Consider the following 14,533-nt stretch of genomic DNA (forward strand, 5'->3'; position numbering starts at 1 on the left):
CTTATTTTGGGGAATTTCCAACTGACCGTTAGTCAAAAATTTAGATTTAAAAAAAAAGGGAAATTTCTGGCAGGTTGGGACCGGGTCAGCCGACCGGAACCGGGACCGATCGGTCCGTGACCAATCAGGATTTTCCCCCTGCCGTCCCACGTCGCTTCCCCTACCCCCTAAACCCCATCCCCTTATAACCCTTCGGGACGGGACGGGTCCAGTACTGGAACCGGTCGGAGCCGAGACTGTTCCGATACTGAAACCGACAGGAGCCAGGAAAGGACCGGGCCGACCCATCCTACATGACACCTTTAATACAAGTATACCGGTACCATACAAGTGCTCGTGAACTCACGAGTACGGGACACCTAATTCTTCATTACACTCCTTTATTACATTAACCAACACATAACACTACATAAAGGGTCTAGTAAGTCTCAACTTTCCTTAGATTTGAAGTCCCATAACTCACGAACGGATTGCCCTTCATCAATGCGGCAATGCCTCTAGATGGTCCTAATCTCGATCCGACCGAAAAGTAAGCCTTTCGGAAGCTCTACCGCGTCTAAATTAGCCAGACGAGTTCAATCTCATGAAAATAATATTCTATGAGGTTAGACAAGTCCTACGATACCCATATTGCTATACTTTATTTCGGAATCCAAAAATGAACCCAAAAATTTCGCCCGAGCCTACAAGGGAAAACCTTAAGTTTTATTGTAAAATCGATTTAACCATAGCCCATAGGTTCTAGATAGAAAATCAACCAATTTCATCTATGAATTGACTCTTAAATCAATGATTTTTCATTTCCCAACTTTAGGGCTCAAAAATTCCAATTTCGACAACCCAAACACGAATATAACCAGTAGAAATAATTATGGAAAAATACCAAAATAAAGGTTAAATATTTACTCACTTTAGAAAATGAGTATTAGCCACTAAAATTGCCTCAAACCGAGCTCTAGAACTCAAAATATGTCCAAAAAACATGTTGGCATAAATCCATATGTGAAGTTTTGATAATTAACAAAGTAAAGACCTAAAATAAGTAAGAAAGCACAGTGAATAAAATAGGTCTAGACAGATATGGTAATAATTGACAAAGCAAGGACCTGAACAAATGAAAGTAAACCGGCCTAAAGGCATGGAGAAAGCTCTAGCAAGAAAGCACAGTGATAACATATAATGTTGATATAAGGTATGGGGAAGCTAGTGAAGTAGAAGTTCCAGACAACAATGATAGTCTAAAGAACTAGCAAGCACGATTGTTGGAACAGGTCAATAGACATGTTCCATTGCAATAAAACAGCAGAGACATGAACAAACAGGTGACATATATATATATGTGTGTGTGTGTGTGTGTGTGTGTGTGTGTCAGTACGAAGGCAGGTGGAATGTAGATCAGAGAGACAATGAATGGTCAACATAGAGGCCCTATACAAAGGCACATGCAGAGCAAAAAAGGAGATGATCACAGACTCAGTCCTAGAAACAGTTCAATGAAAGGGTAGAACAAGTATGCAAACTATTCTATACAAAGGAGTCTTCAAGTAAAAAGGAGGAATCAGGTACAATGGATGAATAACCAGCAAAGGTGAGATAATGAAGAAAAGGAGAGGTGAAGTGTCTCAAACTCATAAGACAATGTTCAGAAGGAAGAAATTGTTCAGCTAAAGGGTTTGCAGACAAGCATGTGAATAAGGTTAATAGAAGAACTAGGTCTGCAAACATGCTCCATCACAGAGCAAGAACAAAATCAGAAGTCAAAAAGTGAGTCAAGATTAAAGACATGATTTATTCCAGTAATGTATAAATGCATGAGAAGAAAAAAGACACAAATATACACATGATCAATTAACCAAATCTGTCAACATGTTCCACTATCCATACCAAAAGCAGACTCAAGAAAAAGTCATAAGTTTGAACATGAAAGGGATGATGAAATAGGTTTGAGAACATGTTTTATCTCATACAATGCAAAGATTCAGAGGCAGACGAACCAGATGGATGAAACAGGTTCGTGAACATGCTCCAGGTCAAGTCCTACAACAACTAGGATTTGCAGAATTATAGAAAGAACTTGGCAGTCAAGTATGAAAGATTCCTAGCCATAATTGTAGGGATTAGTAAGCCTTCTACACGTATTAGAAGTGGACTCACCTAGGCAAGAATCCAAGTACTACACAAAACCTATAGACGTGTCATTGACCGACTATGAAAGATTTTTGCGTTCACTGACCTGCGGAGCTTCAATGTTATAAATACCCAAGTCTTTCCAAGAAGAAGTTTACGTACCCACAAAGGGAGAATTCAGAATATTGAGCAATCAAGAGATTTATCAAGAATATTTAAGAATCCGGGGTTGCGTCCCTAGTGCAAGAAGAAAGATTGAAGGAACTGTTTTACTGTATAATGTTCTCCCGTTCAAAAGTCAAGATATCTTGTATTAGGTTTGTTCTATGGAGTTGTATCTTTAACCGCTTACATAGAAGCATACAAGTAGATACAAATATTGTAACTCCAAGTAGGAAGTTTACTACTTGGAGATAGCTTCAAAGACTGGCTAACAAGGTTGGGGTTTAAGGGTTAGATTACAGAGGTTGTAATTTGTAACTCGTAGTCGGCTCATTGTTGTAGTGGAGATGGGGAAATCCTACAAGTCTATAGGTTGTGGTTTTTATCACCTTTTAAGCTGGGTGGTTTTCACGTAAATATCGTGTCCCCTTTACTTACCTGCAGTTTTATCCTGCAAAAACGCTAGCATAGAACAAGTACAGTAACATGCATAACAGTTCGCATTATCGCGGGTGGAGTTAGCCCTCGAAAAAAGTTACTTCGAAATCATTGGTGCTCTTTCAGATTTTGTTTTAAAAGAGTCACCACCTAATTTTTAGGAAATTAGGAAAACCATTTTTGAAGGGTTTATTCATACACCGTGAAAAAACCTTCTTAATCCAAATTTATAGGTAAGGGTTTGGTGATCCCCTAGGGAAGGTGTTAGGCACCCTATAATTAAGAATTTGTACTATACGGTTGACCTTCAAATTTCAATGTGTGAGTATTTGCATGAACTGTTTATTTCCGGCAAAAAACAGTCATATTGCATATCATTAAAAATAATTGAATATATCCCCTTTATATATAGGGTTTTCAGATTCGGACTTATGATATCCGGGTATAATTAGCTCCTTTTATATATAAGGATAGTAGTTTTCTATAGAAAAAGATGGAACGTGTATTTTTTTTTTTTATTGATTTAAGTTCTATTCATGCTTTATTCACACATGGGCCGGGTTAATCCACATAATACGTTTTTAGAATACCCTTACCTAAATTTTACAAACTAGGCATAAATTGGACTGTTTTGACCCTTTTAAGAAAGAACTCTTTATATTTTGTGCAGTTGGGTTTTTTAAAAGAAAATGAATTATGTTTGTGGCCTAAAAATTCTTGTATATGCTCCCTTTACAAAATGTACTCGCCATATATGTTTTTATAAAATCCCAGATTTAGTTTCAAAAGATAACACTTTGATTTTAAAATCCAATTCGTTTTTAGGCCTTAGGAATCTTTATTGAATTTCTTTAAAAAACATTAGCTCAGAAAAACCTTTGATAATGGGTTCGTTTGCTTTAAAAAATTAAACGAGTCTTGACCCAAAGAAATATTTTTATTTATTTAAAGAAACAATCCGCATGGGCCTTAGCCTAAATATACCTCGTCTGGTCACTTACCCTATGGGCCCTAATCTCCTTTTATTAGCCTCAGATTTTTTATGCAGAAAAATCAAACGAAATTTCCTAGCCCAAATGCTGACTTTATACAAATCCTTATTTTTGAAGACCAAATTGAAATGTGTTTCAGCCCAAAATATTCTTGAAAACATCTGGTTTTAAGGAAAAGACTTAGGTGGGTTTGGCCCCAAAACATTGCGTTTTTATTAACTCATGACCAGAAAATAAACATGTTTTGACAATTTTGAAAGATAAAAGGAAATTTTCGTTTAATCTACCTAATTTTATACCACACGTATACCATCTTTATTTAAAACAGACCTCTTTGGCTCCCCGCTTATTAAAATAAAAAAGTAGTTTGGTTTTTTTTTTTCATTTTTTATTGCAAAAATCAGTACGCATTTTCAAATTTTTTCAGAAAAAAGAGTTTTTAGGCGCTAAAGTCAGTCTAAACGGCATATGCACCGTTTGCCTAAGATGCCTAATTCACAATATAATGGTTCCAATAATGTTTGTGGGTTTTACAAGTACCGAATACAAATAGGCAAAAACAGGAAAATATAACGGAGTAAAGTGAAACGGGGTGTACCAAATCCCAACCATTTTCACCCATGGTTGGGCCTTCATGTCTTTTTTACCCATGACTCGGCCTTCAATATATTAGTTTCCCTTTCTTCTTTTTGGACTTAAAGACACTTGAAAGAATTTTCTCCAATTAGGCTTTGGGTGGCTAGACTTCGGCCCAAGAGGTCATGCAATGGAGAGGGGGAAAAAAAAATACCCCGGTTAGTTTATATTTTACCGTTCCTATCATTCACATGATATACGCACATAATATACACAACACATTATTGTTTACAAGTCCCATTCTATGCATAACTATACACATATATAAGCAACATATCATATTTATTCACAAGCTCATGTGAGGGCCATATGTGTGTTCCATGTCCTCAAACTCAAATGCCAAATATGTATGTATATATATATATATATATATATATATATATATATATATATATATATATATATATATATATTAGGTGGTGGAAGGCCAAGTCATCACCCCCCTTTATTCCTGATGCCGCATAAGTTCCATGAGGTTTCATGAACCTCCAGCATAGCTGGTCACCAAGGAAAGGTTCAAACTAGACCCTCCTTTACCTAAACTGCCTCCTAAGCAACAACCATGGAAGACACGGATCCACATACACACACACATGGCTCAGAATAAATAGGATAGGCACAATATACGTGTATATGGAACAACTATCAGCCAACATGAATAGATGAGACAAGTAGAGAAGAGATTAAATGACTTGACATGAAAATGAAAGCAATCGGTATGGGTACAGTGTGGCCTAGACTAAACTTAAACAATATAATCACAACAGTGACATGTCACATGGAAGCAATGCAATTCTGACAATATCGAATCAAGTAGATATGGTAAAGTACAGAGACACACAATGATAAGAAAAAAAACATCCTCTAGGTATAGTACAACCACAACAGGTTTGGTATGCATGAAGTATATGTAGAACTATCTAAGTATACCCCTCAAATGAGCCTAGACATTTTATGAGCAATTCAAGTGAAGACTCTTGCCATTTTTTAGGACATTATGTTCCAAAGTCTAAGTGATTCCTCTAGAGAAGTCAAAGAATAAACAGACGGAAACAAATTGTAATCTTAACAGGTATGGTATAACAAAACCAAGTACATGAAAATCAGAGTCCCTTTTAAAATGGAACAGCCCTTTACTGGCCTGATGCTATATTACTTCTCACATAATCCAATTCAAGACACAAGCAATAATAAAAAAACAAAACTACGACCATTTGTAGAACCAACTATCAAGAGACTTTTAAGTCATCATGATCCCATATAGGATATACAAGTCTCAGGTACAACAGTTACATCTTCATACATAACTTAAGCAAGCGGGAAAGTCAAAGTCCCAGAAATGCACAGAAATTTCACATTTTTTCTAAGTTCAGAGTTGGAATTTTCCACACCTTTACTCTTGATTCTATTCCATTTGCAGAAAAGCCTAGATTAGTTTTAAAGGGATGCACCTAATTTAGTTATGGCCTTATCTTAATCTTCATTTTTTCAAAACTGGACAAGTAACACATACTATGACTAACTTTTAATACTGCACAGAAGGAAAACACATTCTTCCAACATAACCAGATTAGGCTCAGCTTTATCTTTTACTGGGACTTTAGATTAATGGACTCACAACACAATTCAAAAAAGAAGATGGAAAGGAAGCATGACTTATTGTCCAAAGTATCACAAAGAAAAAAGTCAAATATACCCCCCCCCCCCCAGCCTACATTGCTGTCTGACTTAGGATACAAGGGGAAAACAGATCACCTTTCAAAAATACAAGTTGAAACCATATCAGTGTACACAGAATCCACATAGGGTCTAAATCATGATCCTAACTTAACCAAATGTTAAAGAGTTTGTCATATATTATCATGCCATCTTCATAAAAAAAAACTCTTCTACTTTATTTGCCAAAACAATCAATATTCTCTTTTGAAAACAGATTTTCCCTTTTCCAGTTTTATTACAATTTCCAAATCATCATACATCATCTAAACTGATCCAGCCATTTTCTTAAGACAAATCAGGACAAATACAACAAAGCCAAGCAAATCAGTCCTAGTGAACAACTAACAAGTGTACAAAAAGTTTCATATTTTAGGACTCAATAACCTTAACAGAATGACAAGGAAACACCAAAGTGCAAAGGTAGGAGGTTATACCCCCTTAGGTTTGAGAGGGGTGTCATGACAACCTTTTATTTAGGAGAAAAGATTCTATGGGTCAAGCAATGCTTGACCCTTTCTCAATCCTCTCCTAAGATATCTTTAAAAGACCTTCCCCATCTAGCCAAGTGATTTTCAACCTCAACCCCTACACTTATGATCTTTTATTACCCTTTATCATATAGCAAAAGAGACTGGACAATTTACATATCAGAGACAAATGCTTTTTTCTTAAGTTCCCAACTACTGTTTTCTTCCTTTCTATTTCTTCGTACTCTTCTTTTACTTAGATTAGCATCATAAGGTTTTCTTTCTATCTGTTTCCTTCTTTAAGCCTAGGCAGCTTGAAAACCAGGAGTTATTATTATTACATCAACCACTTACGCACACCGGGGAGCATACAAAGAATCCATGTCTCAAGGCAAAAGCCTTAGTCCCCAAACTGTTCAGGACTTGGACAAACCAAAACCAAGTTATTTCCTTTCATTCTTCTTTTGACACTTAAACTCATAAAATTGGAACACTTATAATCACTTACCAAATTAAGACCCCTACATGGATAAAAAGCAACACATATGCAAGAGCATAGCATATCAGTCCATTTTACATAACAAATGTACTTCAACCTTTAAGTAAAATAACTAATAGGGCAAGACCAATAAGAAGAAATCACAAATAAGAGAACAGACCTCTCTCTTAGACACCATTTCATTCTATTTTTTATACTATTTTTAGTTTCAACATGATCATGACTAAGATACAGGTTGACAACCAACCTATTAACCAGTTGTCAACTAGATTAACTCTAAATAGTCTTCAAATGAGGATTTAATCCTATAGTTCCTACAGTTAATCACTTCTTTCCATTTTCACTTTTCCCTTTTTTATCAAACACTGCACATTTAGGGGGATAGACCATTCCCAGGTGAAGGACTTGTGACATAAGACAACAAAGCAAGTTTTGAACACCATGTGTATAGGCAACAAATTCAATCAAGAAAACCAGCCTTGAGCAAACCAAAAAGGAAAACAGAATTCAGACTCAAATACCTTAATCATATTGGTTCTAGGATTTGCTATAAGTCATGAACAATTAGCACACCTTTGCCACAAATCACAGGTGATTACACATAGTCTATCCTACATTAGATGATAAGAAAACCACAGATACTGCCATGAACAATCCACCAATCTATAAGCTTAAAACATGAACCTGATACTCTTTTGTTTTAGTATAAATTAACAAACAAACAGACCATTGATTTATCTTATCTTACTCTATTCTAGGTGAGCAAGATCATTTAAGAGGAAAAGAAAGAAGAAATAAGGTAATCTACTGTTATATGTTCAGAGGTTCAACAAACAGGTTTAAATTCTACCTGAGTGTTCATTTACTTATTTATTTATTTATTTATTTATTTTAAAAAAGGAAACACATCAGGAGTTATATCCAAACCATCTTGTAAGGTTCAAACAACCACAGTTAAGACCTTTGGCAAAAAAGACTTCACTTCACAATAGAGGCATTTCATGACTGATTAACAAAGTATGGACTTAACTGTAATCACAAGCAAATCACCCACATTCATCTATATCAACACATAGACTGTCTAACCTTTTTTATTTTAAAATAAGTTGAACTTTCTATATTTACTCTACTTAGAATCATAATCAATAAACTAACAAAGCATTCAAGAAAGAAAGGAAAGGCAAAGGGATTTTCAAAAGTACTACACACACACTTTTATAGTGAACATAGAACCTTAAGACCACATGAACAAACAATAACCAATAAGTGATTCAAGCATCCTACTTCCTAAATGAACTTCACAATAACATTTGCACTAATTCTTATTATATTTTTATCAAAGAAAGCACATGTTAAGCATAAAACCAAACAAGGCATACTTAGCAAATAAGCACCATCAGACATATAAACATAGCTAACTTACAAACATATTTAAACTAGGCAGAATACTAAATAACAAAATGAAATGAAATGAATTAAGGTTTACCTTTTATGTGCGCAACCAAGAAAAGAACGGAAAGTAAGGACAAAATGTTTTAACTAACAAACCCCAACTATTCAGTCTAGGTTTTTTTTTTTAAATTCTTTTACTTAGAAGTTTTTCGAAAAATCTGAGTTTTTCCACTTCTCTTACACTCAAATTTCTCTATATTTTTTGCTCTTTTTTTTTTCTCCCTTTTTTCCCAACTTGTTTTTGTACGAGGGTTGGGGTTCTATTCATATAACCCCAAAGTTCAACTGAAACCAAACAACAAATATGTGGTACAAAACCTTCTTTTTTACAATCAAACCCAATAGACAACAAATCGATGACCCAGATCCTAAGGCAAGCCAACACACGGTCAAATCTGACCCTTTTTTGGGTCGATCTGACCCAGCAAACGTAGACCAATAGTAATAATGCAAGAAAAAATAAACTTCAAAGTAAAGATAATGACGATTTTGACTAAAAATTTGAAAAGCAAAGTAAAGTAAGGATTTATTACCACATTTGAACAAAAGAAATTGTGGAACCAAGTGAATCTTTGACATTTCACCACAAAAAGCATACAAATGTTGTGCATGTCAGCATACGCTTGAAAAAGTGCCATTTTTGGCATGAGAGAGGCGAGGAAAAGCATGGCGTCCATCTAGGGTTTCACGAGAAAAGAAAGGGAGAGAGAGAGAGAGAAGAAAGGGGGAGGAGGGGAATGAAAAATGAAAATAAAGGCATGGGGGGGGGGGGGGGTATACCAATCATTTAATTAAAAGGGATTGGGCCGGGTCTTAGCCTGGCTTGGGCTGGACTCGGTCCAAATTTATAATTTAATTTAAATGGGGCCTTAACTTCATGTATACACCAAGTGTGTGTGTATATGTATATATATATATATATATATATATATATATATATATATATACATACAATGGGTATATCTAATACCTAAAACAAATAATTGGAAAGATCTTTTTTTTAATTACTGGAAAATTAGGCCGTAAAATAATTTTAAAAAGTCGGTCAAATTTGTTAATGGGCCTAAAATGGCCTTAATTAATTAGCCTAGCATAGTTATTTCAATTATGGCCTTTTTATTCAATTCTGGAAATTAAATTAAACATATTATTTCAAATCAAATGTTGACAGGCTGATTTTGCAAAACAACTCTAATTTCTTAAAATTATGAACTGACTAATTTAATTATGGCCAAGGTAAAAAAATATATTTATATAAAAGGATTAATTTGTAGTAATTATCTCTTAATCAATTAATTAGCTTAATTAAAACACTTAACGACAATTATTCCTATTTTGACAAATCATGCAAATTACATAAAAATCAGAAGTTAGAAAGGTTAAATAGTTGATACTTAAAGTATTAAAATTACTCAAACTTTCAAAGATAAAATAAAAAGGAAAGAAGTATTTGCAAAAAATAATTTTAAATAATTAAATAAGAACCCTTTCTCTCTCTCGCTTTTTCTTTTTAATTAAACTTTAACAAAATCTCATAAAATTTCATGAAAATACTCATAATCTCTAAATAAAATTTATGATGCATGAAAATCCCTTTTTTTTAATTTAAGGGGAAAAAATATTGATCTGGACAATTTATAAAAAATCATTTAAGGCTTTTAAAATGCTCAGCTCATCTATTTATTAACCGGGGACTCTGAGTGATTGAAATAAATTACGGGAGGTCAAAAATTAGGTATCAACAACTGCACCTTCGGTGTTCGGGGATAGCAGGGTCATCCCTGAGCGACAAAATTTGACTAACCCTAATTTTTTACTTATCCCGCTCGTTTTACCCTTTGTTTCCATGCAATTTGCACATATGTGGCCGGATCCTGGTCTCTGGGTTTCTTACATATCGCATGTCATATGAAAATTCAGGCCGCTTGTAGTTCGACTCAACTAAAGACCTTCAAGTGATCTGGAAGGCATTTTCCGAGGATCCTAATATTGTGATTGGGTTTCTCTGAAAGATGGTTAGAATCTGACCGACTCTCGGGGCTTGAGTTTGCCTACATATCCCTGGTTCCTGGGAATCAGGTCATATGTAGTTTTACTTGCTGAAGAAGAGTATATCCCTTATACGGGAGTACCTTCAGACTTCCTGGTGTGTATTCGACCAGTCGTAATTTTTGGGGGGGAAAATAAAAACAAGGCAAGCTGTGGCTGAGTTTGAGATTGGATGGCTTCCAAATCTTGGCCGGAGAGCTTGACTCTTATGAATGCCCTATCTTGACTGGATGTGTAAGAAAAGGTTCCACGTTTGCTCTGCAATTTGTCTGGATCTGATTCAGCAACCGGCTCATTTTGGGCGGTTGTGTGCTCCTCTCCTGAACTTGACAATATGCAGATATTCTTGTGGAAATTTAGATGAATGGCCCGTTCGGCTTGTTTGTATGAATGACCCTCTTGGCATGTTTGTATGAATGGCCCTCTTGGCTATTTATGTGAATGACCCTCTTAGCTTGTTTGTATGAATGGCCCTTTTGGCTGTTTGAATGAATGTCCCTCTTGGCTTATTTGTCTGAATGACCCTCTTGGTTGTTTGAATGAATGGTCCTCTTGGCTTGTTTGAATGAATGTCCCTCTTGGTTGTTTGAATGAATGGCCCTCTTGGCTTGTTTGAATGAATGGCCCTCTCGGCTGTTTGAATGAATGGCCCTCTTGGCTTGTTTGAATGACTGTCCCTCTCGGCTGTTTGAATGAATAACCCTCTTATCTTGTTTGTATGAATGGCTCTCTCGGCATGCAAATGACAATTATGGCCCTTATGGCTGGATAATCTTTATGTCATTCATTGCATTGGTTGTTGACCCTTATGGCCAGATATGCCCATTGTGCTTGTCATGACCCTTTTGGTCGCATGTATCTTTATGCTCATCCATTGTGACCCTCTTGGTCTGATGCATCTTTGTCGTTCATTTGCTCCATGACTCTCGCAGTCAGATGTCTCTTCAATACCCCTTTATTTTCTATGACCCTTCTGTGTCTTTCTCCACCATTTGGGCTTCGCCATTTACCTTTGCTGTGAGTAAGCTGGTTGGTGGTGTATCTGCTGTCCTGTAGGAGGAAAAACCTACATCCACAAAAAAATTGTGAGTTTCCTAAGAATCCGATTAGTGTCGTCATCTTCCCGTCTGGTGTCTCCTCCTGATACTCCTCTAGACCCCCTTGGGCTTGGTATTTCGAGAGATTTGTTTGGGACGCAATTATGCTATATATATATTTTTTGAAAATTCAAAAATAAAAATTTATAAAACGCATATTATTTATTTTTAAAGGTAAATGTTTGTTTCATTTTTATATGTCATGACGTGTGTTTTCTTCGAACGATATCTCCCGATTCTTCTAGGAGACATGGTTGCTAACTTTCGTATTGGCAGAATTTTTGAGATCTCAAAAATTCTACCCCGGTTTCGGGGCTTTCTGTGGGTGTCCCTTGTGTTGTCTTGCTAAGCGGGAATTTTTTAGGTCTCCTAAAAATTTCTACCCCAGTGTATGGCTTTGCTTCTTGCCTCTCTTCTGCTCCAGTGTAGGGTTGATACTGTCTAGTTCTTATACTGACCCTTGTAAGCTTGATCTTGTGGACCTTTCCCGTCCTATTGCCTCTGAGGTTTCTTAGGGGTTTCTTTATTTTTCTTTTATGATGACCGAGCTCGAGAGCACCTACATATCCTATCGCAGCAGAAATTTAGGTCGAACGTAGTTCGAAATAAAGTAATTGAGTTTTGGTTTTACTAATAAAGTGACCGGGACCAGTATGGACTGCCTACGCATCCCGTCATGGGGAATTCAGTTCATTGCGTAGTTCATTACAGAGATGATTTGTTTTTACCCTATTCTAGTACGATTACAAGCAAAAGGTACGATTACAAGCAAAAGGTACAATTACAAGGAAATAGCAATTGCGATTACAAGCAAATAGAATCCTAAATGTAGTATCTCTTGAGTGTGTCTGCATTAATGGCCTTAGGCCACTCTTGTCCTTCCATTTCGGTTAGGACTACGGCTCCTCCCGAGAGCACTTTCCTGACCATGTATGGTCCTTGCGAGTTTGGCGCGAATTTCCCTTTATATTCCTTTTGGTGAGGGAAGACTCGTTTGAGCACGAGTTGTCCGATATGGAAAATTCGAGTTCTGACCTGCTTGTTGAAGGCTCTAGACATCCTTTGTCTATATAGATATCCGAGGCACACCGCCACCATTCTTTTTTCCTCTATCATGGCTAATTGTTCATAACCATTTTTAACCCATTCTGCGTCTTCCAGCTCTGCCTCTTGGATGATCTTAAGTGAAGGGATCTCTACTTCTGTGGGACCGCTTCTGTACCGTAAACGCGGAGGTATAAGGTTGCCCAAATAGAAGTTCTGGTTGTTATTTTGTATCCTAACAGAGCATAAGGAAGCTGCTCGTGCCAATTCTTGTAGTTGCCAACCATTTTCCTCAAAATCCTTTTGATGTTCTTATTGGCAGCCTCTACTGCTGCATTCATCTGTGGCCGATAGGCGCCAGAGTTCCTATGAGTGATTTTGAATTGTTCACTGTCTTTCATCAAATGGTTGTTCAGATTGGTACCATTATCAGTAATGATGGATTCCTGCGCATTGAAACGACATATCAAATTGTTCTTGACGAAGTCAGCCATGACTTTCTTAGCCACTGATTTGTGGAAAGTTTCCTCTACCCATTTAGTGAAGTCGTCTATGGCGACTAAGATGAAGCGATGTTCGTTGCCCATGCCACGAAAGGCCTGGGGGAGCTCATTGCACGTAATTTTGTGGGTGGAACCTTGATCAAATCCCCGTGTATCTGACACTGATGGAACTTTTACAGGAATTTACAGGAGTCATGCTCTATGGTCATCCAGTAATATTCTATCCCCAGGATTTTCTTAGCAAGGAAAAATCCATTCATGTGGGGTCCGCATGCCCCCACGTCCACTTCTTTTAGCAATTTCGTGGCCTCTTCGGCATCTACGCATCTGAGCAACCCGAGATCAAGGGTCCTTTTTCTATAGTACTTCTTTGTTCTGGAAGAAGCTATTGGCCAATCTCCTGACAGTCTTCTTTTGATTTGCAGAGCTCTCTGGGGATACTCCCCTTTTACCAGGTAGGCCTTAATATCGGCGTACCATGGTTGGCCATATGGCCTAGCCTCTACATAGGCGTAGTAAGCCTGCTCTTCTCTCAGTGTGATCGCTAACAGATCAATGTGGGTGCTCTCAGGATGCTGGATCATATACGCTATTAGGGATAATGCGTTTGCGAAGTCATTCTGAGCCCTTGGAGTATGCTTGAAGTCAACACTCTTGAATCTTCCATACAATCTTTGTGTTAGATTCACGTATGGGAGTATCTTGTCATTTTTGTTGCCCAATTTCCTTTCACTTGATTGATGAGCAAATCGGAGTCCCCGATTACCAACAACTATTTTATGTTCATGTCTAGCGCCATCCTGAGGCCTAGGATACATGCTTCGTATTCCACCATGTTGTTGGTCCATCTAAAGTTGAGTTTTACGGCTATCGGGTAGTGTTGCCCGGTTTCTGATATCAGCACCGCCCCAATGCCTGATCCTTTATAGTTGACTGTTCCATCGAAGAACAGTCTCCAGCCCAAATATGGCTCCACCACCTCTACTTCCATGGCCATCACTTCCTCGTCTGGGAATAAAGTCCGTAATGGTTTCAATTCATCATCTACGGGACCTTCTGCTAGCAAATCTGCTTGGGCTTGTCCTTTGATTGCCTTTTGTGCCACGTACACGATGTCGAATTCGCTTAGCAACATTTTCCATTTAGCCAATTTTCCTATAGGCATCGTTGCCAGAAAATGTATCTTAGCGGATCCATTCGGGAGGTGAGGTGAGTGGTAAACATTGATAGATAGTGCCTCGGTTTTTGGGAAATCTAGGTCGATCTTCTCTACAAGCGTACACTGCGCTTCGCAGGAGGTGAACTTCTTACTCAAATAATATATGGCATGTTTCTTTTTGCCCTCTTC

At 37.1% G+C, this 14,533-nt stretch overlaps 1 protein-coding gene and 1 long non-coding RNA gene across 2 annotated transcripts; both read right to left on the reverse strand.

The window, feature by feature from the left end:
* Window positions 1–4,213: 4,213 nt before the first annotated feature.
* Window positions 4,214–9,221, reverse strand: LOC132616488 (uncharacterized). Its single transcript, XR_009573198.1, has 2 exons — window positions 9,026–9,221; window positions 4,214–4,458 (listed from the first exon to the last, which is right to left on the reverse strand). It is a non-coding gene; the product is annotated as an uncharacterized LOC132616488 (long non-coding RNA).
* A 4,137-nt stretch (window positions 9,222–13,358) lies between these two features.
* On the reverse strand, window positions 13,359–14,033 carry LOC132619744 (uncharacterized). Its single transcript, XM_060334557.1, has one exon. The coding sequence runs from the start codon at window positions 14,031–14,033 to the stop codon at window positions 13,359–13,361; it is 675 nt and encodes a 224-aa protein (XP_060190540.1).
* Window positions 14,034–14,533: the final 500 nt, after the last annotated feature.

The sequence above is a fragment of the Lycium barbarum genome, chromosome 11 (genome assembly GCF_019175385.1).
Source record: "Lycium barbarum isolate Lr01 chromosome 11, ASM1917538v2, whole genome shotgun sequence".
Classification (NCBI taxonomy): domain Eukaryota; kingdom Viridiplantae; phylum Streptophyta; class Magnoliopsida; order Solanales; family Solanaceae; genus Lycium; species Lycium barbarum.

Coding starts and splice junctions, on each gene's coding strand:
- LOC132619744 (XM_060334557.1), bottom strand. CDS start 14,033: ATGGACCAACAACATGGTGGAATACGAAGCATGTATCCTAGGCCTCAG.